Here is a 23497-nt window from a genome sequence, read left to right on the forward strand (position 1 = left end):
AAACTTTCCCTTGATTGGCTGCTGCTGATCTGTCTGCCCGCCTCCTGCTCTTACGGGAGGACCTGGGTGATGACATTCCCTGTCTGGGCAGGGCTTGGGACCTCACTGGAAACAGGATCCCTCCAATTCAGGGCCAATCTGTCCTGGGAGGAGGAGGAGGAGGAAAAGGAGGGACAAACGAAGGTGGCGGCTAGAAGTAGAGGAGGAGGAAGAATGCTGCCTGTCCACCTGCTCCTCCGGTTCTCCCAAGGCCATTGGTCCCTCCGGAAATAGTTCCCTAACTGCCCTCATCACATACCTTCTATCCCATCCCCACATCCACTATAGAGCCCTCCTGATATACCCTTGGCTCTCTGCCCCACAAACACCACTGTCCCAGGATAAGCCACCCCTGACCCAGAAAGGCCCTCCCAATATACCCCCAGGAGTTCTAACTGCCCTCCCCCTCCCCCAGCTCCAGGCCCTCTCACTGTCCACCCTGCCATTCCTCCTAGGTCTTGGTGCATTGCTCCCAGTGGGGCCCCAAGTCTTCCCTGGGCCCCATCCCTTCAGGCTGTTTAAAGCTGATGGTTGGGGAGTATCTAGATCTCATGGGGAGCCCAGCCCAATGGGATAGTTTGGATCCTGCCTGTCCTTCCTGACAGATCCTGATGGGAGAGGAAGGTCTGAATTCTGTCAAGCCTTGATAAGCCTATCCCTCCCTGATTTCAGTCCCAAAGTAGGGTCAAGTGAAAGTGCATACTGTTTTTGTTTCCAAAGAATGGGGGAGATCTGGGCATGTTCATAGGTATCAGGGAAGGAGCCCATAGAGGAAAAGACTTTGAGGATGAAAATGGCAGAGGAGGAGACAGAAGGGAATGGGATCAAGGGCAGCCCAGTTGGAGGGCCCTGGTGAGGAGAAGGAACTTGTGATGAATGGCCTGAATTTTCTCAGTTAAGGAGGAGTTGAGGTTCTCTGATGACAGGGTTGGGGGGGCTAAAGGAGAGAGGAGGAAGTTTGGAGCAGCCATTGTGCAGAGGACAATTCAAAAGTCAATCATGGGGGAAGGAAAAGCTTCTGGACAGTGATGAGGAACCAGCTCAGATTCAGTTACCCATTTGTCATGTATGCAGTCAACAAGGTCACATGTCTTTCTTCAGGAGTGTGAGACAGGAAGTGGAGAAGGGGGGAAATGGGAGTAACAAGGGCTGGGGCTTGGCAAGAGGACCAGGGATTGAGAAATTCAAAGGGAGCTGATAGGGTGAGTTGAATAGGTAGACACAGGTGAAAGAAGGGATGGACAGAAGTACAGAATGAGGAAGAAGACTTGAAAAACCCAAAACCAAGAGAAATAATGAAGGATGAAAAACTCGCAGGAGGAGACTGGAAGCTAGGTTAGAGTGTGCAGGTGGGGTGAGGAGGATTCTGGAGTCCACCAGGCGGCACAGTGGCTACACCTGGACTTATAGTTAGGAAGACTTGAGTTTGAATCCAATCTTAGACACTTCCTAGCCTTATGACCTTGGGCAAGGCTAACCTTTGCTGCTTTGTTTCTTTATCTGTTAAAAAAAAATAGCATCTGCCTCTCAGTGTTGTTTTGAAGATCAAATAAGAAAGTACTTTGCAAACCTTAAAAGTTCTATTCAAACATTATCATTTTTGTTGCTGTAAGAAGTAATAAGTGCAAAGGCACTGTCTGGGAGTGACTGAGAGACCTGGACCTGCCACCTCCTCCTGGACCAAGGCACGAGAAAAACATTCAGTACTGAAGAGGGTGGCCAGGGATGCAGGGTCTTTCCTGTGAGAAGTGGTGGCAGGAACATGGGGAGAGCCTTAGTCCATCCTTCTTGATGCTTGGGGTGATGATGCTGCATCAACCCTAGCACCTTATCTACTGGACAGTGACAGCCTTCTCACCCTTCTTTCACTCATTTCCTAGAAGCCTGCCTGATGCCCCCAGCTGTAATCATCTCTCACCTTCAATTTTTCCTTGTACTGGACTTATTGGTGAACAGTTTGTGTCCCCCTCTCCCCAGTTGAATGGAAGCTCCTCGAGGGCAGGGATTCTTTTATTTCTTGTCTTTGTACCCCCAGAGCCTAGCCTGCACACATAGTTGATACCTGGTAAATGATGAATCATTTTGCAAAAGTTGTAAAGAGGCATATTTTGCCTGGATAGCACATGCATCTTTCTGCCAATGAAAGCCATCCTTAAGAAGAATGTACTGCCTGGGGAGATCATGGTTTTCCCTTCACCAGATGTTTTCCAGAAGAGGCTGGATGACCCTGGGAGGTTAGTGAGCCCATCTCCCCCTCTCCCTGCCCCTATTTCACAACTGAAGTCCAGACAGATTAAAGTGCATTTACCCAAGGCCACATGGGCAGTCAATGGCAGAGTGGGGATTCAAATTCATGCCCTCTGACCCCAAATGCAGGGCAATTTTTACTATACCATGTGGCTACCACATTAGTCAGAGGTGATGAAGGGCTTTGTGTTTGCACGTGGGGTCTCCAAGGGCCCTTTTGCATCTGAGTTACCATTATTCTAGCTCTGCCTGGACTGATGTGTGTTTGTTCCTGCCTCATGAATGGTATAGAGGTTGCGGATCATCCAGGAATCAGGACACCTGGATTCCGGTGTGGCCCCATCCCATCCATCACTAGAGGAGTGACCTTGCCACAATCATTTCTCTGAACCTAGAATCAGAGCCTGTCAGAAATGGATTCTCAAGCTAACAGCCATCCAACTTGTCTTTAAAGACCTCCAGTGACAGGGAGTTCCATAGCTGTTCATTCACTCCTGTGGCATCTTTAGCACTTGGGAAGCCTTTCCTCCTTTAGAGCTGTGCTGTTTGTCATACCTAACTCAAAGGGTCACCTGAGGTTCAGGCAGACAATGACCATGAAAAGCTTCCTGCTTTTTGGAAAAAAAAAAAAAAAAGCTTGCATGCTGCTGCTGGGACCCACTCCATTGGCTAGGCCTGCCTAGGTTGCAGAGTGGCTCTGGGCAGTATGGACCAGGAGAGACTGGCCCAGTCAGGCAGTGGTGGCTAGGGTGGTAATTACCAATCAGTATTTACCATGGAATCAGCACTTTGATAAATGCTTGGATACAAAAAAGGAAAAAAAAACTAACCAGTCCCTGCCTTCAGAGAGATCACAGTCTAATGGGGAAGACAATATTCAAGCAACTTTATATATACAAGATATAGACCAGGCAAATGGGAGGTAATTTTAGGGGCAAGGTGCTAAGGGCTAAGGTGGAACCTGGGCGGAGTCATATAGGAAAACATTCCTGGTGGAGGATAGGGATGGAATGACTCATTGGGGGAAGGGAGATGGTGGTTGTTGAGGGAGGGCTCTCAGGCTCAGGCCTGGCTCTAGTCAAGAAGGTATGGAAGGGATTTGGGACTGAGAGCCTTGTGAAGGTTGAGAGGAAGAGTGCCCAGACCCAGGCCCAACTCCATTCAGGAACACTGGTAAGGAATCCAGGATGGGGAACCTCGTTCTGGAGTATGAGGACTTCAGAGGGGATCTTGAATAGAATGGGTTGGGGCTGAAAGGACTCCAGCATAGGCTGGGCATCTTGGAGGGTCTGGGGAGGGGGGTAGTTGAGGGGAACCCAGGAGGGATGAGAGGGAGAGCTGGGGCTCAGAATGTATTTAAGCTTCCAAGGAAAAGCATAGATGGGGGCTGAATCCAGGCTGAAGTCTCATGGGTAAGTGGGTGGGTGAGGGGGCTGGCATTATTAAATTTTAATAAATGAGAGAAAATCTGGGGACACTGCTTCCACCTCTTCTTTCCTTGTTTGTATGAATTTACTTTAAGTAAAACCAGTAGGGGAAGTGGGGAGGCAGACTGTGCCCATCTGTGCAGGGGGGCAAGGCCCAGGGCCACCCCAGAGAAAGGATAGTGTCAAGCCACCTTGACAGGCCCCTTGCCTTCCTTTGGCCCAGAGCCCAGTAACTGAAGCTTGGAAGGCTGAGGGCAGGCATCTTTCTTTATTCCTCCCTCTTCCTTCCCCCCGGAGCTCAGGAAACAGGGCGTGGCTGTAGCCGGCGAGAGTCCAGCTGGGGCTGGCGAGTCCAGAGGCCTCCTCGGCCAGGCCTCTGGGCAGCTAGCTTGGGGGCTGCCTCTGGGGCAAGAGGCTCAGCTGTTCATGCTCTCCGGACCCCTGTCATTCTCCAGGGAGGGGAGCCTCCCCAGGGGGTGCAGCCCCGGAATCTGCTCCTGCTCCTGGATATGGTCTCGCAGGCGCCGAATCTCCTGCCGCTGCATTTCTATGATCCGCTCTGTTTCTTCTTCCACCTTCAGTCTCAGAATCCCCACAGTGGTGGGCTTCTCTAGGGTGGGGGCTGTGAGGAGGGAAAAGAAGGGAGAGACCTAGCTGTGAAAGCCACTTCAGGGCCCGGCCCAAGGGCGGGAGGGTGTGGGGGGCTGTGTGTGGGGGGGGGGGGGGGGGGGGGTTGGCGCGGGGGGCCTCCTGAGCCATGTTCGGCGAAATGAAGTCTAGGTAACTCAGACCCTGAAATGGGGCCTAGAGACCTAGAACATGAGTCATAGCTATAAGGGCCAGGGACCTAGAACATGAGGCACAGCTGTAAGGGCCAGGGACCTAGTACATTAGACAAAGGACTAAGGCCAGAGGTGAGGGTGTCTAGAAATCGAGCCCAGAAACGAGGTCTGGACGTCTGGGAGAGCAGGAATAGGAATGAGATCAAGATGTCTAGAAGATCACACAGGCATCAGTGTGGGGGCACAGAACATGGGACACGGAGGTAAGAGCAGGGCAGGCTCCAGAACATTAGATCGAGGAATGAGAGTGTGTGAGTTCGCGTGTGCGTGTATGTGCGTGTGTCTAGAAGCCAGGCACCGGAGGGTCTCTCCTCTGCTTCGGCCCCAGGCGCCCGGGGCCCGCGCGCTGCGGCCGTCACCTGCTTCAGGGACGTCCGGGTGCCGGAGCTTCTTGATGAGCCTCAGAGCCGACTCGAGGTCGTGCACCTGCGTGCGCGTGATCTTCAGCTCCCTGCGCAGCTCGTTGATCTCCTTGATCAGGCTCACGTTTTCCTGCGGCAGAGGAAGGGGCACGAGCGCTCAGGCCATCCAGGCGCCCCTTCCGCTCGGCCGCCGGCAGCCTTGGCACGGTTACCGGCGTGCCCTTCCTGGCCCAGCCGGCACAGGAGGGCTCCCCACGGAGTCAGCGGGGGCCCGTGGAGAGCCTGCCGCCCGGGACGCACACTGATTGTCACGGCGTCGCCCGTGCCCTCGTGACAGACGCGACTCCTCTCCCTCCCGAGGGCCGCTGCGGGCCGCTCTGGCCAGAGCCCGGAGCCCGGCCGCCCCTACCTGCATGATGCGCACGTTGTCCGTGCGGTGCAGCTCATTCTCCTTGAGCACCTTCTTCTTGAGGGTGGCCAGATTCCTCTCCAGGTGCTCTCTCTGCCGGATGTACTCCTGCTGCAGATCGGTGTCCACGCCCACGATCTCCACCTGTGGGAGGAGGGCGGACAGGCCAGGTGGGCAGGGAGGGCTCCCAGGCCGGGCTAGAGGTGGGGGGAGGGCTCCCACTCACCATGTCGGCCTGCTGGACGTACTTGTCAAAGAGAGAGCGGATCTTTTCCTTCAGCTGCCGCGGCTCCTGAATGTAGCCCACACAGTTATGAAGGTCGATCTTAAACCGCTTGACCAGAGCCTCCATGTCCCGCTCCTGAAAGTAGCACCTGCTTAGCCGCAGGCCAGGGCCAGCAGAGGCCAGGGGCTCTCCTAGGCTCCAGTCAGGTCTTCGGACCCTGATTCATCAATCCCCCAGCCTCTGCTAGGAGGGAAGATGAGGCCTGGACAGTGGAAGACCCCAGTCACAAGATCCAGATGCCCGGGCCTATGTGGGGTCCTGTACCGATGCCGATGCTTACAGTCTCAGTTTCTCACCCAGAATCTGTCCCTGGGGAATGTCGCCAATGGCAGCCTGTGCCACAAGCCCCCTACTCCCCCAACAAGGTATCCTGGATCCAGTACTGCTGGTCCTCCTCAGCAAGTGAGCCGGGCAGGGTGGGAGAGGGCGGACCCCACTGGCTTCCTTGTTTCCTTCTGTTCAGTCTTCTAGGGACAGATAAGCCCTTGGGCACCATCCCTCATCAAGAAGCCACAGTCACTAGAGCCCTCTGACCAGCCAGCTCTGAGCTGTGCTGCTCCAGGACCTGTCAGAGTCACTCAGGCTTCATCTCTTCTATTGGTTTGGGTCCAAGCGGGTGCTGGTTCACACCTCCAGGAAAAGGGAGCCACCATCCCCACCCCCGGATGTCTGTGCAGCTTAGGAGAGTTCTCCTGGTATCTGAGACCCTCTCAGGGTCTGCCCTACTGAGGCAGAGCAGAAGCGGCCAGAGCGGAGAAGTGGGCAGGCTTTTAGGGACACTGAGCCATCAATGGAGGCAGGTTCCCCCCCCCCCAACCCCACCCCGGGCATCCCACCTACCTTCTGCCGCTCTCGGCGCATCTCCTGGTCGGTGGCTCGGAGCTTCTGCCACAGCTCAGTGATGTTCAGCTCCAGCTGTGTGTTCTGTTTATGGAAACGCTCTAGCTCCGCCTCCATCTGCCGAAAAAGAGGAGAGAGTAGGGCGTCAGGGTGGACCAGAGGAGCACAATTGCCCCACCCCCTCAGAGCCTGCTCCGTTCCCTGGCACCCCCCAAACTAGCCATTTTACAAACAGGGCCATTCCACGAACATTTATCAAGCACCTACTGCATGCCCGGCACTGTTCTAGGCATGAGAAATACAAAAATGGGAGCGAGTCTGTGCCCTCAAGAAGCCTACATGGGCAAGGGGAATGGCAATAGAATGTACTTAGAAAAATATACACAATCATTTCTAGCAAGTGGGATATCAGGGAAGACTTCCTGAAGGTGACACCTGAGCTAAGCTTTGAAGGAGGCCAGGGGTTCCAAGAGAAGATAAGGAGGGAGTACATTCCAGGCAGCTGGAACCGCCTGGACAAAGGCTTGGAGGCTGGAGACGGGGTGCTGTCATGTGTGTGAGTCAGCAAGCAGGCCAGTCTGGCTGAATGTGTAAAGGGGACTTTGCGTTTTAATCTAGGGCAGGAGGGAGCCTCTTTTAGAAATTCGTTCTCTAAAAGAAATTCTGACCTGCCCCTCCCCCCTCTTCCCTTTCCCCACAATGAACACTTCCATACACAGGGAAGAAAGCAGGAGGTTATATAGGAAACTTCAACTCTCCATTCCATGTTTGGTTTTTTCTGCCTCGCCCAGGCTGGCATCGCAGGGGCTCCTCCCGGGCTTGACCCCACCACTGATCGGCCCTGACTTCAGCCAGGGCTAGTTTGCCCCTCCTCCAGAAGCTTTGAGCCTCCCAGAGCCCATCACCTGGGTGCCAGATTTAGTGTCAATGCCTGGTCTAGGTGGCCCACAGCAGTCCAGACCCACAGATCCACCACTTCCACTGCCCTGGCAGCTGAGCGCCACCACACCCATCAGCCAAGACCCAAGCATGTGATGAATCCCACACTTTCCTTTCTCAGTCCTACCCACAGATTCCAAAGTGATTTTGCATGAGTGGCCACGTCAATCCGTGTGCAATAAATTCCAGCGGCTCCATATTATCTAAGATCAGATAGAAGATGCCATGTTTGATTTCATTTCCTAACTTTACAAGCTCCTTACACCCTACACCCATGGTTTCTTCACACTGGCCTCTTGGTTCTTGGTCCAATATAACACTCCATTTCCCATCTCTGGGCCTTTGTACTGGCTGCCGCCATACCTGGAATGCCCTCCCTCCCTGTCTCAGCCTCCTGGCTTCCTTCTTGCGCCTTCTCTCTGGGGTTACTTCCACTAATTTGTATATGTTCAATAGCCACCAATTGTTCCAACTTAGTCTTTTCCCCAGAAGGTGAGCTCCTTGAAGGCAGGGACTGTGTTTTTGCCTTTATTTGCATCTTGGGTGCTTAGGAAATGCTCGCTGATTGACTTCCAAAACTCTCCTGCTGTACTTTCTTCCGAACTTACTTTTTTTCTCTCCCCAATTAAAAACAGAAAAAAAAAATCCCTAATAATAAACATGCATAGTCAGGTCAAGCAGATTCCCAGAGTGGTCAGCCATATCCAAACAGGTCTGTCTCTCAGGCACCGCATGCCCAGAGGTGAGTAACATGCTTCATCCCAGGTCCTGTAGAATCGAGGCTGGCTGTTTATTACCTTCACCAGGTTCTGAAGTTTCCCTACGTTGTTGTCTGGTGCTGTTACCTCCGTATAAATCCTTCTCCTGGTTCTGCTCCCTTCACTTGGGGCTTAGAGTACAATCCACATGTGAGACCCCACCCAGGGGCTATACTGCCAAATGAGGATCTGTTCAAAGAGCCAGGGTTGGAAGAGGAGAATCTTTTGGGATGAGTAGCTCTGCCGTCTTCAGGTTTCGGAGGGCTGAGCGGCCTCGTGGAAGACAGGTTAGATTTGGTTTTGGCCCCAGCAGACGGAATGAGGAGCAGTGGAAACACGTGTCTGCGAGGCACGTGAAGATTCGTTGTCTGTAAAAGCTTCGGGAGTATGAGCCTGCTCGGAGCCTGGCACCGACCCTCCCCGGAGGTCTCCAAGGCTGACGAGCACTGGAGGTGCAGAAGGATTCCTCCCCCAGCACAGGAGAGGCTGCTTTCTGACATGCTTCTCTCCTGAGAAGCCAAGGACTCCAAGGAACAGAACCAAAATGACCGAGAAGGAGCAAGGTGATGCAGCAGGTGAGGCCCCTGGCCCAGGGGAAAGGCTCATTGGATGCCACAAGAACTGTCTGATGTATTCACTGTCAGTGCCATGGGAGGGATCGCGGAAAATAGACTGGAGAAGGGCAAATGTTGTTTGGACCTTTTTAAAAAGGAAAATAGTAATCATGGTTGGCATTTACATAGCATTTTAAAGTTTGCAAAGCCCTTTGTACAGGTTACCCCATCAAGCCTGGAGACAGGTGCTATTATTGTCCCCATTTTGCAGATGAGGAAACTGAGGGAGAGAGAGGTTGTGATTTGCTCAGGATCACACAACTAGTTAGTGACCGAGGCAGAATTTGAACTCAGGTCTTCTTGACTCCAGGTCCAGTGCCCTCCACTCGATACCAGTAAGCTCCAGGCCAGTGAGCTTGACTTTGATTCCTCAGAGAATTCTAGAACAGTTCATTAAAGAGATGGTTGGTTGCACACCCAGAAAGGGAAGTGATGATTACAGAGCCCGCCTGGCTTCATCAGGAACGGCCGTGCCAGGCTGGCCTCATTGCCCTTTTTTTATAGGACTGCCAGACTAGCAGATGAGGACAATGCTGGGGATATAGTTTACTCAGATTTGAACAAAGCTTTTGAGAGCAGCATTTCTGTGGAGAAGATGGAGAGATGTGTAGTAGAGGATAACGCCCTGGGACGGATGGAGACGGGTGGGATGGCAACGCTCCACACAGCTCCCGATGGGTCCAGCGGCAGAGCGTCAGGAGGCGGGGAGCAGGGCTCCAGGGCTCCACACTGCTCCGATGTGTTTCTCAGTGGCTCTCGTTAAGGCAGAGGTGGAATCCACCACATTTGCATCTGGGACTCAGTCAGAAGGGAGCCAGTCAGGTGGCATTTATTAAGGGTCTTCTGTGTGCCAGGCACCGTGCCAGGCGCCGGGGATACAAAGAAAGTTAAAAAAGAGTCCACAGAGGAGAAAAACACACGAAGAACTTGGTATAAACCAGCTTTAAACAGAATAAATGGGAAATAATCAGAGAGGAAAGGCACATGCTGATGCCAGTCTGACAGGCTGAATCTAAGACGACGAAACTGGACAGGAATCGCTGTGGTCTCACATTTGGGTACAACCCCCCTAACGCCCCCCCCCCCCCCCCCCCCGTGCGGGGGTGAGCGCGGGACCCAGCTGGAGTTGGAGGGAAGGTCAGTGGGGACGGGATCCCGGGCTGCACTGGCAAGGGCACAGACCCCGAGGGAGCAAGGCGGGGAGGCGGGGCAGCCCCTCTGCGTTTTGTCTGGGTCAGCTCCCCCTGGGTCTAAGCGGCAGCAAAGAGGATCTGGGGTCAGGAAAGCCTGAGTTAAAATCTGGTTTCAGCCGCTCGGGACTCATGTGGCCGTAGGCAAGTCACCTCACTTCTGTTTGCCTCAGTTTCCCCATGTGGAAAGTAAGGAGGATAACAGCATGTGCCCCCACGGGGCGACTGTGAAGATCAGGCGCGGTAAGGTTCGTGAGACGCTCTGCAAACCTAAGAACGCTGTATGGACTTATTACATCTGTCTTGCTCTGTTTGGCCCCAGAGCGCACAACCCCGATCCGTGGGGGAACCTCTCCCACCCGAGTGGGAGGCAGTGGGCTCCCCGCCCTCGGTAAGGACTCCCTTTGTGTGTGGGCTGGACTCTGGGGCCCCGGCTCCCTTCGGGCTCTCCGGGTCTGGACTTTGCCGGGTTCTGTGACTGGGATTGATGACCACCTTTTAAAGCCAGGGATGGCAGTGATGCTTCACGGCCAGCAGAGGGCAGTGGCTGCAGGACTCTGGGCAGCACCCCGAGGCTAGGCGCCTGCTGGGTCCTCCACAGCTCTGCCCTCCAGAGGGGCTCTGCAGCAGAGGGGAAACCCTGCCACAGTGGCTTCTAGAGCATTCCTCTGGCCACCTTGGATCTGGGCTCGAGCCTGGGCTGCTTCACACTTCTGCGGGTGCCTGGGACACAGAGCCAGATGGCTCTGCTCCGCCTCATGGCATCGGCAGATGGCACCAGACAGAGTGAGCAGGCTGACCCATGGGACACCGGAGCCAGGCTGGCTCCCAAAGGACCCCGACGGGCTCAGGCCTTGGGCATGACTAAGGGAGCGATAAATCTGTAAATTCATATGCACACAGTGATAAATCTCAAGTCTTATAGGAATAAAAAATAAAGTCCTGGGAATAAAATATCGACTCCCCAAGCACAGGATAGGGGAAGCCTAGTTGGACAGCAGGTGTCCTGAGAAAGATCTATAGGTCTGAGTGGACTGCAAGCTCAGTCAGAGTCAGTGGGGTGATGGGGCAGCCAAAAGGGGCAATGTGAGGGAGTGTCGGGAGAGTCCTGGGGCCTCTGGAAGCTTGTCTTCAGTTTGGGGCACTGCCACTTGGGAAGAACAAGCTAGAACAAGCGGGCAGAGAGGGCAGAACCCTGGAGAAGAGAAGGCCCACAGGAACACCTGGGCCTCTTCAAGCCCTGAAGGCCTGTAATGTAGAAGGGGGCTCAGCTTCTTCCATTTGGCCCCAGGAGGCACAACCAGTGGGGCTGGGAAGGTTGCAGAGAGGGTCATGAAAAGCATCTCTGCGAGGAAGGGGCTGCCTTGGGAAATGGCAGGTGGCACTCCTTGAAGACCTTTGCCCAGAGGCAGCACAGCTTCTTTGGCTCCCAGGTGTGGGGCTGGAGGGACTTCAGAAACCAGAATCTGGGCCCAGGAATCGAGGGATTTGTCCAAGGTCACTCAGGCAGTGAGTGTCAGAGGAGGGAATGCTGGTGCATCCCAGGGGAGATTCTAAAATTGTCACTTGGTCATGACTTCACCCCATTAAAAACCTTTCCATGTAACAGAGCTACACCAAGCAGGCTGGTGGTGCTTAGAGCTCATCTCCACTGCTGTATGGACCTGGCTGACCATGGCCTGTGTCATACCTGGTCAGTCAGATGGCATCCCTATTCACTGCTTAGGACTCTAGCCCCTTCCTACAAAGGTTCTGGGATGCCCTGGCTGGGAAACTTAGACAAACCCCTTCTCTGAGCCTCTGCCCTGGGGAAGCTGAGCCCCGTGGAACTCTTAAAGTGCTGGGACCTACTGCTGTGCCCGAAGGAATGCCTTCGGAGCCTCCAGAATGAGTCACTGAATTCAGTGCCTCGACCTTGTTCTCCCCAGTATGCTGGGGCTGCTGTCCTTAGTGCAGGGATGGGGTCAGATGCTCCCGGATGCCTGCAGGGCAGCTGAGGGGTCGCCCTGACCCTAGAGAGAGGGGGCAGAACCCTTGAGGGGGGATGGAGAGGGGAATAGGGGCTGCTGACCTCTTGGATCTGCTCCTTCATGGCCTTGATCTCATTCTCCCGAGGCTCGATCTGCTTCTTCAGCTCCTTAATTTTGTAGTCTAGCACAAACTTGAACTTCTCCAGCTCTTGGTTCTTTTTTTTCAGTTCATAGATTCTCCTTTCCTAAGGAGAGAAAAGGAGGTCACAAGGACTCATTTAGGGACTTGGGAGACAACAGCAGGGAGAGAACACAGCCCTCCCCTTCCCTCCCTTCCCCTCCTTGAGCTGGAGCCCATGAAACCATGGGGGCTTGTAGGATGCCAAGGGGAGCCCCTCTGTGCAGGGCCAGCGGTGTGGATGCTGGGCCCTCTGTGCAGGGTGGGTGGTGTGGAGGCTGAGGGGAGACCCTCCGCCTAGGGCAGTAAGCCATGGCCACAAGAACTGGTGGCCTGTGGAGGCCACCCCACGGGGGATCCAGAGTCACCCTCCCATGCCCCTTTGCCCACTTGTGTCCCCCAGGGCTAGGTGTGGGGTGGGGGGGCGGCCCCTCTGTCACCTTGTCCTGGATCGTCTCGTCTCTCTCCTGGATCTCCCGCTTTAGGCCTTGGATATCTTTCTCCAGGGCCTTGATGACCCCTTGGAGTTTCACCTGCTCCCCCTTCAGGGACTCGATGTCCGAGCTCCGCTCCTCGATCTCCTTCTGCAGGCTGCTGAACTGAGACCCGCCCCGCAGCTGACCATTGGTGACCAAGCCCCTCGGCCTTCCTAGCACCCCCATGCAGAGGGATGGCCCGGGAGCATCATGCCACCCTGGCAGAATTCTGGCAGGTGGCATGTGAATGCCAGGAGTGTCAGGGTTTTGGTGAGAAAGCGGGGCCTCAGAGGAGCCACATTCTCTTCCAGCAGGCCTGGTGAGGGCAGGCTAGGGGCCTGCTGCCCCAGGACCATCCTGGCCAAGCTTGGGGGGCTCATTACTGAGCTGGCTGGAGCAGCAGCCAAGGACATGGGAGGTCTAGAGGGACTGTGACCTCCCCCCATGGATGGACTCCTGGATCCTTGCAGCACTGATGCATCAGGTCAGTGCTGGGCATGTGGCATGTCTAGATTGGTGGCAAAGTCTCACAAGCCATCTTCCAGGAAAACTTGGAAAGGTAGGGGCAGGAGGATGGGGAATGAGCCATGGCTGAAGCCCTGGCCACATCACCTCCGGAGGCTGGATCCCTGCTGTGGGTCCCACCTTTCAGGAGGGACAGTGACAAGCTGCAGGGGATGGGCAGAAGGAGCGAGGCAGGGGTGGCCTGGAGCAGAGGAGAGGGCTACCTGTGCTTCGGGGTCACCTCGAGGGGAGGGACTTTTTTGTTTGCCTTTGTTTGCTTGGTGCTTACACAGCACAGCCTTGGTCATGAATCAATGTTTGCTGAAGGACCAGATGGAGAGCCTTGTCCAGGGTCATCCCCAGTGGTGAAGGCTCAGGGAAAACCAGAGGAGGGACAAAGGGACAAAAGGACAGGGAAAGAGGGGAGCAAGGCAAGTGGGCCAAGCCGTTGGTCCCTCCTTAGATGGCCGTCCCTTCAGACACTTCCTCCGTTCAGGGCCAGAGGCTGTTCTCAGGTCCCCTCAGCCCCCCTTAGCCTCCCAGTCCCCTCTCAGCCTCCCAGTCCCCCCTTGGCCCCTCTCAGCCCCCTTGGCTCCTCTCAGCCCCCCAATCCCCTCTTAGCCCATCCCAGCCCCCCCGTCCCTCCTTGGCCCCTCTCAGCCCCCTTGGGCCCTCTCAGCCTTCCAGTCCCCCCTTGGCCCCTCTCAGTCCCCTTGGCCCCTATCAGTCCCCTTAGCCCCTCTGAGCCCCCCAGTCTCCCCTTGGGCCCTCTGAGCCCCCCTAGTCCACCCTTGGCCCCTCTCAGTTCTCTTGGCCCCTCTGAGCCCCCAGTCCCCCCCTGGCCCCTCTCAGCCCCCCAGTGTCCCCTTGGGCCCTCTAAGCTACCCCAGTCCCCTTTTGGTTCCCCTGGTCCCCTCTTGGCCCCTCTCGGTCTCCCTCAGTCCCTCTTACCCCTGGTCAGCACAGAGTGGGCCTCACCTTCTTCCGCATGATGCCGGTTTCTCCTTTGAGCCGCAGGTTGGCTTCCTTTTCATCCCGGAGCTTCTTCTCATATTTGGTTTTGATGTCCTGGATTTCGTGGTCTTCATCCTCTTCAATCTGCTTCTTGGTCTCTTCAAACTCTCGCAGTTGCTGCCTTGCGTCATCCTGAGCCTGGCTCAGGGACCGTGGGGGAGGACAGAAAGGGTCAGCGCCCTGTACTGCTCCCTGGGGGTGTCCAGGGACTGGCCAAAGACCCACGGGCAGGGGCTCCAGCCTCATTTTACCCCCTGGATGTGCCCTCAGGACGGTCTAAGGGCCCATGTGTGGGGAACTTGAACATGCATTTTTTTTTTTTAAGCAATTGGGGTTAACTTGCTCAAGGTTACATGGCCAGGTGTTTCTGGGTGGGTGCTAAGTGTCGGAGCCTGGGATTCAATCTCCAGGTCATCCCGACACTGGAGCGGGTGCTCTTACTCGCTGTGCTACCTGGCCGCCCCATGCATGTTAACAGAGATGGTGTGGGGCAGGGAGTCAGGCCCTGACGAATGGCCTAGGGGTCACATGAGTCCTTAAGGCTCGCAGAGCCCCGGCCTAAGGCTGCTGGACTCCATCTGCAGGGGAAGGGGGACAAGGAGCCCCAGCCTAAGGCTGTTGGACTCCATCTGCAGGGGAGGGGGACAAGGGCCCTGGCCCCTGCCGGCGGGCACCTCTTCCAGCAGGCTGGCCTTCTCGTGCAGTTTGGCCTCATAGTACTCCGTCAGCTCCTCCAGGGCCTGGCTCTTGGTCTCCTCGTTGTCCCGCAGCTGCTTCTCATACTCCTCCTGCATTCGCTGGGACTTGAGCTGCAGCTCTTGGTACTTCTCATATTCCAGCAGCAGCTTCTGATTGTTGCAGCACTCTAGAAAGAAGGGCAGCAGGCACTGAGGGCAGTCGCTGCCCATGCTGCCCCCCAAACCGGCCTCCTCCCAAAGAAAGGGCTCTGGGGGAGCCCAAGGACAAGAGAGGGAGGCTGGACCGCTGCCGGCCGTGTCAGCGCAACATGCCCTGATTCGGCACCTGCTGTATGCACAGCACCGTGCTCTGTGCTGAAATGAGAGACAGATCTTGCCCTCAACAAGAAGACGCATGTTTAAATGACTAAGGGACACAGCAGAACACATAAAGACATGTAAAGGAGAGACACAGACAAAGGGCTGGGAGGAATTGAGGACCGAACAGCTGCCTTCAGCTAGAGATCTGGGAGGGGAGAGGGACCGGGAAGATGAAAGGGTGGAGAGTGGTTACAGGCTTGAGGGATCCTGAGGGAGGGCATGAAGTGGACCCCCAGCTGGGGGAGGAAGGGGGAAAGCTCTGCCAGATCTCAGCAGCTTCTGAACAAATGAATCTCTGCGGCCTCCATGCTATTGTATTTGAGTCAGTGCTCCGGGCACCACGCACAAGCAAAGGTGCAGAGGACAAAAGAGACAGTGAGGATGGACAGAGACCTCCAGACTCGGACTCGTCCAAGCATCTCCCACTAGGGGGCCAAGCAAGGACTGCCTGGCCGGAGGACTTGGCACTTTTGGTGTCGTGTGGGCACAGACGGCACTGCTAACAGGAACCTGGAGAGCATCACCAAAGAATACCCCATCTCAAGCCAGCAGTCGGGCCATCAGGCTCAGCAATGCCCAAAGTTTCAGAAGCACCCAAGGACCTGGGGCTCCAACACAAGGAGACAAGGGAGACCTCAGAGGCATGGCTGAGACTGGGTGGAAGAAAACGGCCATTGTTTCGTATTTTAGCTTTCTATCCCTCCTGGGCACCCAGTAGGTGTTTAATGCTCGCTGAACTGATCAATGGCTCAGCATGGATAGGCCTTTTCAAAGAAATGTGGGCACTTCAAGAGCATTTATTAGGCAGCCACTCTATGTGTGCTCACTATGCTGAGCCCTGGGGATGCACAGAGAGGTGAGAAGCAGGTCCTGCGCTCAGGGAGCTCCCAGGCTGATGGGGAAGGGCTAATGCATGGATAAGGCCCAGCAAGCCTGGGAGGTGGTCCTGGAGGGAAGGAGTGGCAGTGATGGTGGTGGCACCACACCTGGGCAGGGTCCCACCAGAGACGCTGGAAGGCCCCTTCCAGATCAGCCCAACGACCAGAGTTAAAGTGATTTGCCCCCACAGGATCACCCAGCTATTCAGAAGAAGAGCCAGCATCAGAGGTCAGCTTCTCTGACTTCCAAACCTAGTACAAAGTTCCTAAAGGGGGAATTGCCTTGTTTGAGAGAGTCCTCTGGGGTCCTGAGAGGTGAAGGCACCTGCCCAGGGTCCCCCAGCCAATGCCTTCCTAACACCAGAACCAGCTTTACATTCATTAAGTATGCTGCCTTTCCGAGCCCCAAATCTATAAAAAATAAACACTCAACCTGTCTTTGGCTATGACCCCAGTGGGCAGGAAGACTTGGGGGAAGGGACATATAACTGACCCTGAACCTGATCTTGAGGGGGTTTGTGGAAAGAAGTAGGAAGCCTTTACAAGCTGAAAAAGTGAAGGGGATCCTAGGGGAGCTAGAGAAAGCCCTGGGGAAGGCTGCAAGGGACTGAGCCAGCATGGAGGATTTAGGGACAGCTGGGCTGAGGTGAAAGGACTGATGTGCACCTCTGTGCAAGAACGAGCCAGGAAGGGAGATATGCAGTGACGACCTCTCTGCCTCCCTTTCCTTCCTCTCCAAGAGGGAGGGGAGGAAACTGGGGTTATAGACTCCCTTTAGACTCATTCTCTCTGGGGCTTGGGAAGTTTCAGTATCTGTCCTCTATGTCCACTTTCACTTCTAAGCTGTTAGCCCCTAGAGGCGACTGAATGGTGTGTGTGTGTGTGTGTGTGTGTGAGAGAGAGAGAGAGAGAGAGAGAGAGAGAAACAGATACAAATAGAGACAGAGACAGAGAGAGAGGAGAGAAGATACACAGAGACAGAGAGAGGAGAGGAGAGACAGAGAGAGAGAAGGAGAGAAGACAGAGATAGAGAGAGAGAGAGACAGAGACAGAGACACATGGTCAGACCTGAACTTTGGGAAGATCACTGACAGCTGAGGATGGAGTGGAGGGGGAGGGAGGGGGAGAGACCCGAGGCAGGCCCCATCCCCCTACCCCCACCCCAGGAGCCGGTGCAGAGGTTCAGGTATGAAGTGATGGGGGCCTGCACCAGGGTCAGGGGGCCAGTGGCAGAGGAGAGAAGGGTGCATATTGGACAGATACTGCAGAGGTGAAATAGGGGTGGGGTGGGGCTGTGAGAGAGAGGGCAGTCAAGAAGATGGCACCCAGGTTCTGATCCTGGTTGACTGGGAGGATGTGCCCTTGATATAATAGGGAAATTGGGAGGAGCAGGAAGGCGTGTTGGGGAAGGATGATGAGCTCACTCTTGTACAGGCTGAGTTCTATTTTTTTTAAATTAAATTTCATGTTTATTTTTAGTTTACATCATTGATTTCCACAAGATTTTGAGTTACAAATTTTCTCCCCATTTTTCCCCTACCCACCACTCCAAACAGCGATTCCACTGTATACCCCTCCCCCAATCTGCTCTCTCCTATATCCCCCACCATCCCCTCTCTGATCTTCCACTAGGGCAAGATGGATCTCCATACCCCAGTACCTGTATATCTTATTTCCCAGTTGCATGTAAATATATATATATATATATATATATATATACATTTTAAAACATTGAATTCCAGATTATTTCCCTTCCTCCCTCATCACCCACCCTTACTGGGAAGATAAGCAATTCAGTATAGATTGTACATGTGTAACTATGCAAAACATTTCCATAGTGGATATATTGTGAAAGACTGACTATATTTCCCTCCATTCTATCTGGCCACTCACTTGTTCTATTCTCTGCTTTGACCGTCCTTTACAAAAGTGTGTGCTTCTAACTACCCTCCCCCCGAATCTGCCCTCCCCTCCATCATCACCCCTTTTATCCACTTCCCCCCTACTCTCCCGTAGTTTGAGATACCCTATTTAGTGTGTATGTCATTCCCTCCCTGAGCCAAATTCAATGAGAATAAGGTTGACCCATTCCCTTTCACCTTCCTGTTCTTCCCTCCATTGTAAGTTTCCCCTTACCTCTTCTATATGAGATAATTTACCCCATTCTGTCTCTCCCCATCTCCTCTCATTATATTCCTCTCTCACCTCTCAGTTTCACCTTTTAAGTATCATCCCTTCCTATTCAATTGGTCCCATGCCCTCTGTCTATGTATACTTGTACACATATATACACACACTCACATATGCATTCATATGCCCATATACCCTCCTATATAGACACATGAATGTATGTATACAGAGACTTTAACTGTTCTCATACTGAGAAAAGTTTCATAAGTTACAATTATTGTTTTTCCATGTAGGAATGTAAATAGTTCAACTTTGATAAGTTCCGTATAATTCTTTTCCCTGTTTACCTTTTCATGCTTCTCTTGCTTCTTATATTTGAATGTCAAATTTTCTTCAAGAATGCTTGAAAGTCCTCTATTTCATTGGACAACCATATTTTTTCCTGAAACATGATACTCAGTTTTGCTGGGTAGGTGATTCTTGGTATTAATCCCAGCTCCTTTGACCTCTGGAATATCATATTCCAAGCCCTTTGATCCCTCAATGTAGAAGCTTCCAGATCTTGTGTTATCTTGATTGTGTTTCCACAATATTCAAATTGTTTCTTCTTGGCTGCTTGTAATATTTTCTCCTTGATCTGGGAACTCTGGAACCTGGCTATAATATTCCTAGGAGTTTTCTTTTGGGGATCTTTTTCAAGAGTTGATCAGTGAATTCTTTCAATTTCTATTTTGCCCCCTGGTTCTAAAATATAAGGGCAATTTTCCTTGAGAATTTCTTGAAGGATGATTTCTAGGTTCTTCTTTTGATCATGGCTTTCAGGTAGTCCGATAATTTTTAAATTATCTCTCCTGGATCTATTTTTCAGGTCAGTGGTTTTTCCAATGAGATATTTCACATTGCCTTCTATTTTTTCATTTGTTTGGATCTGTTTAATAGTATCTTGATTACTCATATAGTCACTAGCTTCCATTTGCTCCAATCTAATTCAGAAGGAATGATTCCCTTCAGTGAGCTTTTGAGATTCTTCTTCCATCTGGCAAATTTGGCTTTTTAAGGCATTCTTCTCCTCAATTGGCTTTTTGAGCCTCTTTTGCCATTTTAGTCTATTTTTAATGTGTTATTTTCTTCAGTCAGGTTGTTGACTCTCTTTTCATGATTTTCTTGTATCATTCTCATTTCTCTTCCCAATTTTTCCTCCACTTCTCTTATTTGATTTTCAAAATCCTTCTTAAGCTTCTCTGTGGCCTGTAACCAGTTCATGTTTTTCTTGGAAGCTTTTGGTGCAGGAGTTCTGACTTCATTGACTTTCTCCTGTTCCATGCCTTGATCCCTTTTGTCCCCAAAATAGGAATCTAAAGTCAGATTGCTGTGCTTGCTTTGCTTTCTTTGCTTACTCATGCTGCCACTCAATTACTTGACTTTTGAGTTTTTTTGCCACAGTAGAACTCTGCTTCCAGAGAGGAGAGCTTTGTTTGAAATCACTGGGGTTTTTGCAGCTGCCAGAGCTATTAGTTGACTGCCCTTTCTGAAGCCTCCACTGGCTCTGGCACCTGGTCACACACCCCAGGACCTCCACCCAAGACAGGGATCCAGATCCAAGCAGGTTAAAGCAAGAGTGATTACTCCTCAGACTGGTTGCTTGGTCCCCCTAAAATCTGCAGGCCAGGAGCTGTGAAGCAGACACGTTACGGTGGCCACCATACCTCAGCCACTTCACCCTCTGGGAGCAGAGGCTGGACTGCACTCCCAGACTCCCTGCTCCCAAAGTCTACACTGACCTCTCACTTTGTCTTTGGCATTTATGGGTTGATAATTCTGGAAGCCACCACAGTTGTTGGTGATCTATTCTCCTGACATCCCTCTAGCCATGGCTGGTCCGGGCCGCCCTGAGGCTAAAACTGTGGGCTCTCGTGGGGCTGGGCTTGGCTCCCAGCTTGCTGTGATGAACCCTTTCTGTCCACCTGCCAGGCTGCCTTCAGTGGAAGATTTGTTTCTCTCTTTCACTTTGTGGGTTCTGTAGTCCTAAAGTTTGTTTAGAGTAATTTTTTATAGCTATTTGAGGTGGTTATGGAGGGAGCTCATGGAGTTTTCCTGTGTCTATGCTGCCATCTTGCCTCTCCCCCCAATATGGCGGATTTTCGAAATCCCAGGCTGAGTTGTAGATGTCTACTGGATATCCAGTCTGAAATATCTAGTTGGAGACACGAGACTGGAGGCCAGGAGAGAGGCTGGGGCTGCACAAAGAAATCTGAGAGTCATCTACATTGAGATCATATGTGAAACTACGGGAGCTGGCGAAGTAACTGAGAGAGAAAATATGGAGGGGGAAAAGAGGAGAAGGGGGTCCAGGACAGAGGCCTGGGGACACCTATGGCTAGGAGGAGTGATCTGGAGATGCAGCAAGAGACTGAGAAGGAGCAGGCAGGAAGGGAGGAGCAGGAGGGAGCACGGTCAGGAAAGCCCAGAGAGGGAAGAGAATTGGAGAAGAGACCCAAGAGGAAAAATGGAGATTTGGAAATGATGAATGATTAGGTCAGAAGAGAGAGGAAGGGGATGAGCATTTATTAAGGACCTACTATTTGCCAGGCACTGTGATAAGTGCTTTATAAATATTCTCTCTTTTGATCAGCACATCTCTGGGAGGCAGGTACTATTACACTCATTTTACAGTTGAGGAAAGGGAGGCAGACAGGTTAAGTGACTTGCCAAAGTTCACACAGTGCATCTCCCCCACAGTGCCCTTGGCTCCTCTGCACTAGCCAGGGCCCCACTCCACACAGCTCTGGTCAAACCCAATGCCCCAGCCCACTCAGAGACCTCCAGGTGTCTACATGGACAGGGTGACCCCTGCCAGCCAGATCCCCTGGCCCCCCTGCCAGTCAGCTCCCTCGGTGGCCTCCCGCTGACTCTGCCAGACCCTCCACAGTCTGGCTCCCCCACTGGCCAACTCCCCTGGACCCCCTGCTGGTCATCTCCCTCAGTGGCCCCTGGCCAGCTTCCCCGGACCCTCCACCAGCTGGCTCCCCCAGAACCCCTGCCACCGGGCCCCCTTGATCCCCCCCCACTGGTCAGCTCCCTCAGTGGCCCCCGTGGGCTCCCCCCAGACCCCCCGCTGGTCAGCTCCCTCAGTGGCAGTCCTGGTAGCCCTCGCTCACCAATGTCCTGTAGTTCTCGGCTCTGCTTCTCCAAAAGGTCCTCCACATAGTTGTTGTGTGACACCTCCTGCTTCTCTTTCTCTGTTCTCAGAACCTGAAACCCAAACAAAGCTTCTGATCCCTCTTTCCTGTTTTGACATATTTCTCCCTGAGTACCTGGGAGGATGGGTCTTCCCATAAGCCCTGAGTGCCAAGGCTTGGAGGGACCTTGGGGCAATTTCTCTTAAAAGACCATCCAGCCTTCCCTGGCACAGCCCCAGGGACAATGGCAGAGAGGACTCTGTTAGCCCCGAGACAATAACAACTGTTCACTTTTCTAGAACACATCAATCTAGCAACCCTGAGAGGAGGGTATAATTGTTATTCTTGTTGTTCTATTCTAATTCTTTTCTTTTTTTTCCTCAATTACATGTAAAAAAAAATTTAAACATCTGTTTTTACAATTTTTGAGGAGCAGCTAGGTGGTACAGTGAATAGAGCACTGGCCCTGGACTCAGGAGGAGCTGAGTTAAAATTAAGCCTCAGACACTTGACGCTTACTAGCTGTGTGACCCTGGGCAAGTCACTTAACCTGTTTGTTTTAGTAATTTCCTCATCTGTAAAATGAGCTGGAGAAGAACATGGCAAACTACTCTAGTATCTTTGCCAGGAAAACCCCAGATGTATCATGAAGAGTCAAACACGACTGAACAATAATAAAAAAGATAGATTTCTATACTTGATTGAACGTGTATGTTATTCCCTCTTTGAGTCAATTGTGATGAGAATAAGGTTCAGGCACTTCCCCCACTCTCATCTTCCCCTCCACCATAAAACTTTTTCTTCCCTCTTTTATGTGAGATAATTTACCCCATTCTACCTTTTCCCTCCCCACTTCTCCCAGTGCATTTCTCTTTCTCACCCCTTAATTTTATATTTTTAGATATCATTCCACCACATTCAACTCATACCTGTGCCCTCTCTCTATGGATAACTCGTAATGGCTCTAATAATGATAAAATTCTTATAAGTTACAAGTATCATCTTTCCATATAAGAATGTAAACAGTATAGCTTTATTGAATCCTTTATGACTACCCTTTCAAGTTTACCTTTATATGCTTTTCTTGAGTCTTGTATTTGAAAGTCAAAATTTATACTCAGGTCTGGGTCTTTCTATTCAGTCCTCTATTTCGCTGAATGTCCACTTTCCCCCTGATAGATTGTACTCAGTGTTGTTGGGTAGATGATTCTCAGTTGCAATCCTAGCTCCTTTGCTCTCCAGAAAATCATATTCCAAGCCCTCCTATCTTTTAATGTAGAAGCTGCTCAATTTTGAGTGATCTTGACTGTGGCTCCATATCTGAATTGTGTCTTTCTGGAGACTTGCAATATTTTCTCCTTGACTTGGGAGCTTTGGAATTTGGCTATAATACTCATGGGAGTTTTTATTTTGGGATCTCTTTCAGGAGACAATCAGTGGATTCTTTCCATTTCTATTTTACCCTTTGTTTCTAGAATATCATGGCAGTGTGTCATGATAATTTCTTGAAAGATGATATCTAAGCTCTTTTTTAAAAATCATGGTTCTTAGGTAGTAAATAAATATGAAATTATCTCTCCTTGATCTATTTTCCTGGTCAGTTGTTTTTCCAATAAGATATTTCACATTTTCTTCTATTTTTTTTCATTTTTAAAATTTTGTTTTATTGTTTCTTGATGTCTCCTAGAGTCATTAGCTTAAACGCTAAAAAGTAAACTTTCCCAATTCTAATTTTTAAGGAATTATTTTCTTCAGTTAGCTTTTGTACCTCCTTTTCCATTTGGCCAGTTCCACTTTACAAGCGGTTCTCTTCAGTGAATTTTTGTGCCTCTTTTTCCTTTTGGCCTATTCTGATTTTTTAAGGTTTCATTTTCTTCAATATTTTTTGTGCCTCCTTTACCAAACTGTTAACTCTTTTGTTTATAATTTTCTTGTATCACATTTCTTTTCCCAATATTTTCTCTACTCTCTTTATTTAATTTTAAAAATCCTTTTGAAGAACTTCCCCGAATTATTTTCTGGGGGGCTTGAGACCAATTCACATTTTTCTCTGAGGCTATAGATGTAGCAGTTTTGATTTTGTTGTCTTATGAGTTTTTGCTTTGATAGTCCCTGTCACCACAGTAACTTTCTATGGTCAGGTTCTTTTTTTGTTGT

At 51.8% G+C, this 23497-nt stretch overlaps 1 protein-coding gene across 1 annotated transcript in view; it reads right to left on the reverse strand.

Annotated features, from left to right (window-relative positions):
- Nucleotides 1–3841: 3841 nt before the first annotated feature.
- Nucleotides 3842–23497, reverse strand: part of LOC138165441 (cilia- and flagella-associated protein 57-like) — a 55984-nt gene continuing 36328 nt past the window's right edge. The window contains exons 14-23 of the mRNA XM_069093807.1: nucleotides 21320–21413; nucleotides 14770–14960; nucleotides 14060–14233; nucleotides 12542–12700; nucleotides 12025–12168; nucleotides 6453–6569; nucleotides 5553–5687; nucleotides 5327–5470; nucleotides 4915–5047; nucleotides 3842–4335 (exon numbers count right to left, since the gene is read on the reverse strand). Coding sequence (XP_068949908.1) covers nucleotides 4130–4335; nucleotides 4915–5047; nucleotides 5327–5470; nucleotides 5553–5687; nucleotides 6453–6569; nucleotides 12025–12168; nucleotides 12542–12700; nucleotides 14060–14233; nucleotides 14770–14960; nucleotides 21320–21413 — 1497 coding nt within the window. The 3' untranslated portion in view covers nucleotides 3842–4129. The remainder of the gene's footprint in view (nucleotides 4336–4914; nucleotides 5048–5326; nucleotides 5471–5552; nucleotides 5688–6452; nucleotides 6570–12024; nucleotides 12169–12541; nucleotides 12701–14059; nucleotides 14234–14769; nucleotides 14961–21319; nucleotides 21414–23497) is intronic.

Source organism: Petaurus breviceps, unplaced genomic scaffold (assembly GCF_028583685.1).
Source record: "Petaurus breviceps papuanus isolate PSGF00001 unplaced genomic scaffold, PetGlider_PUasm1.0 208, whole genome shotgun sequence".
Classification (NCBI taxonomy): Eukaryota; Metazoa; Chordata; class Mammalia; order Diprotodontia; family Petauridae; genus Petaurus; species Petaurus breviceps.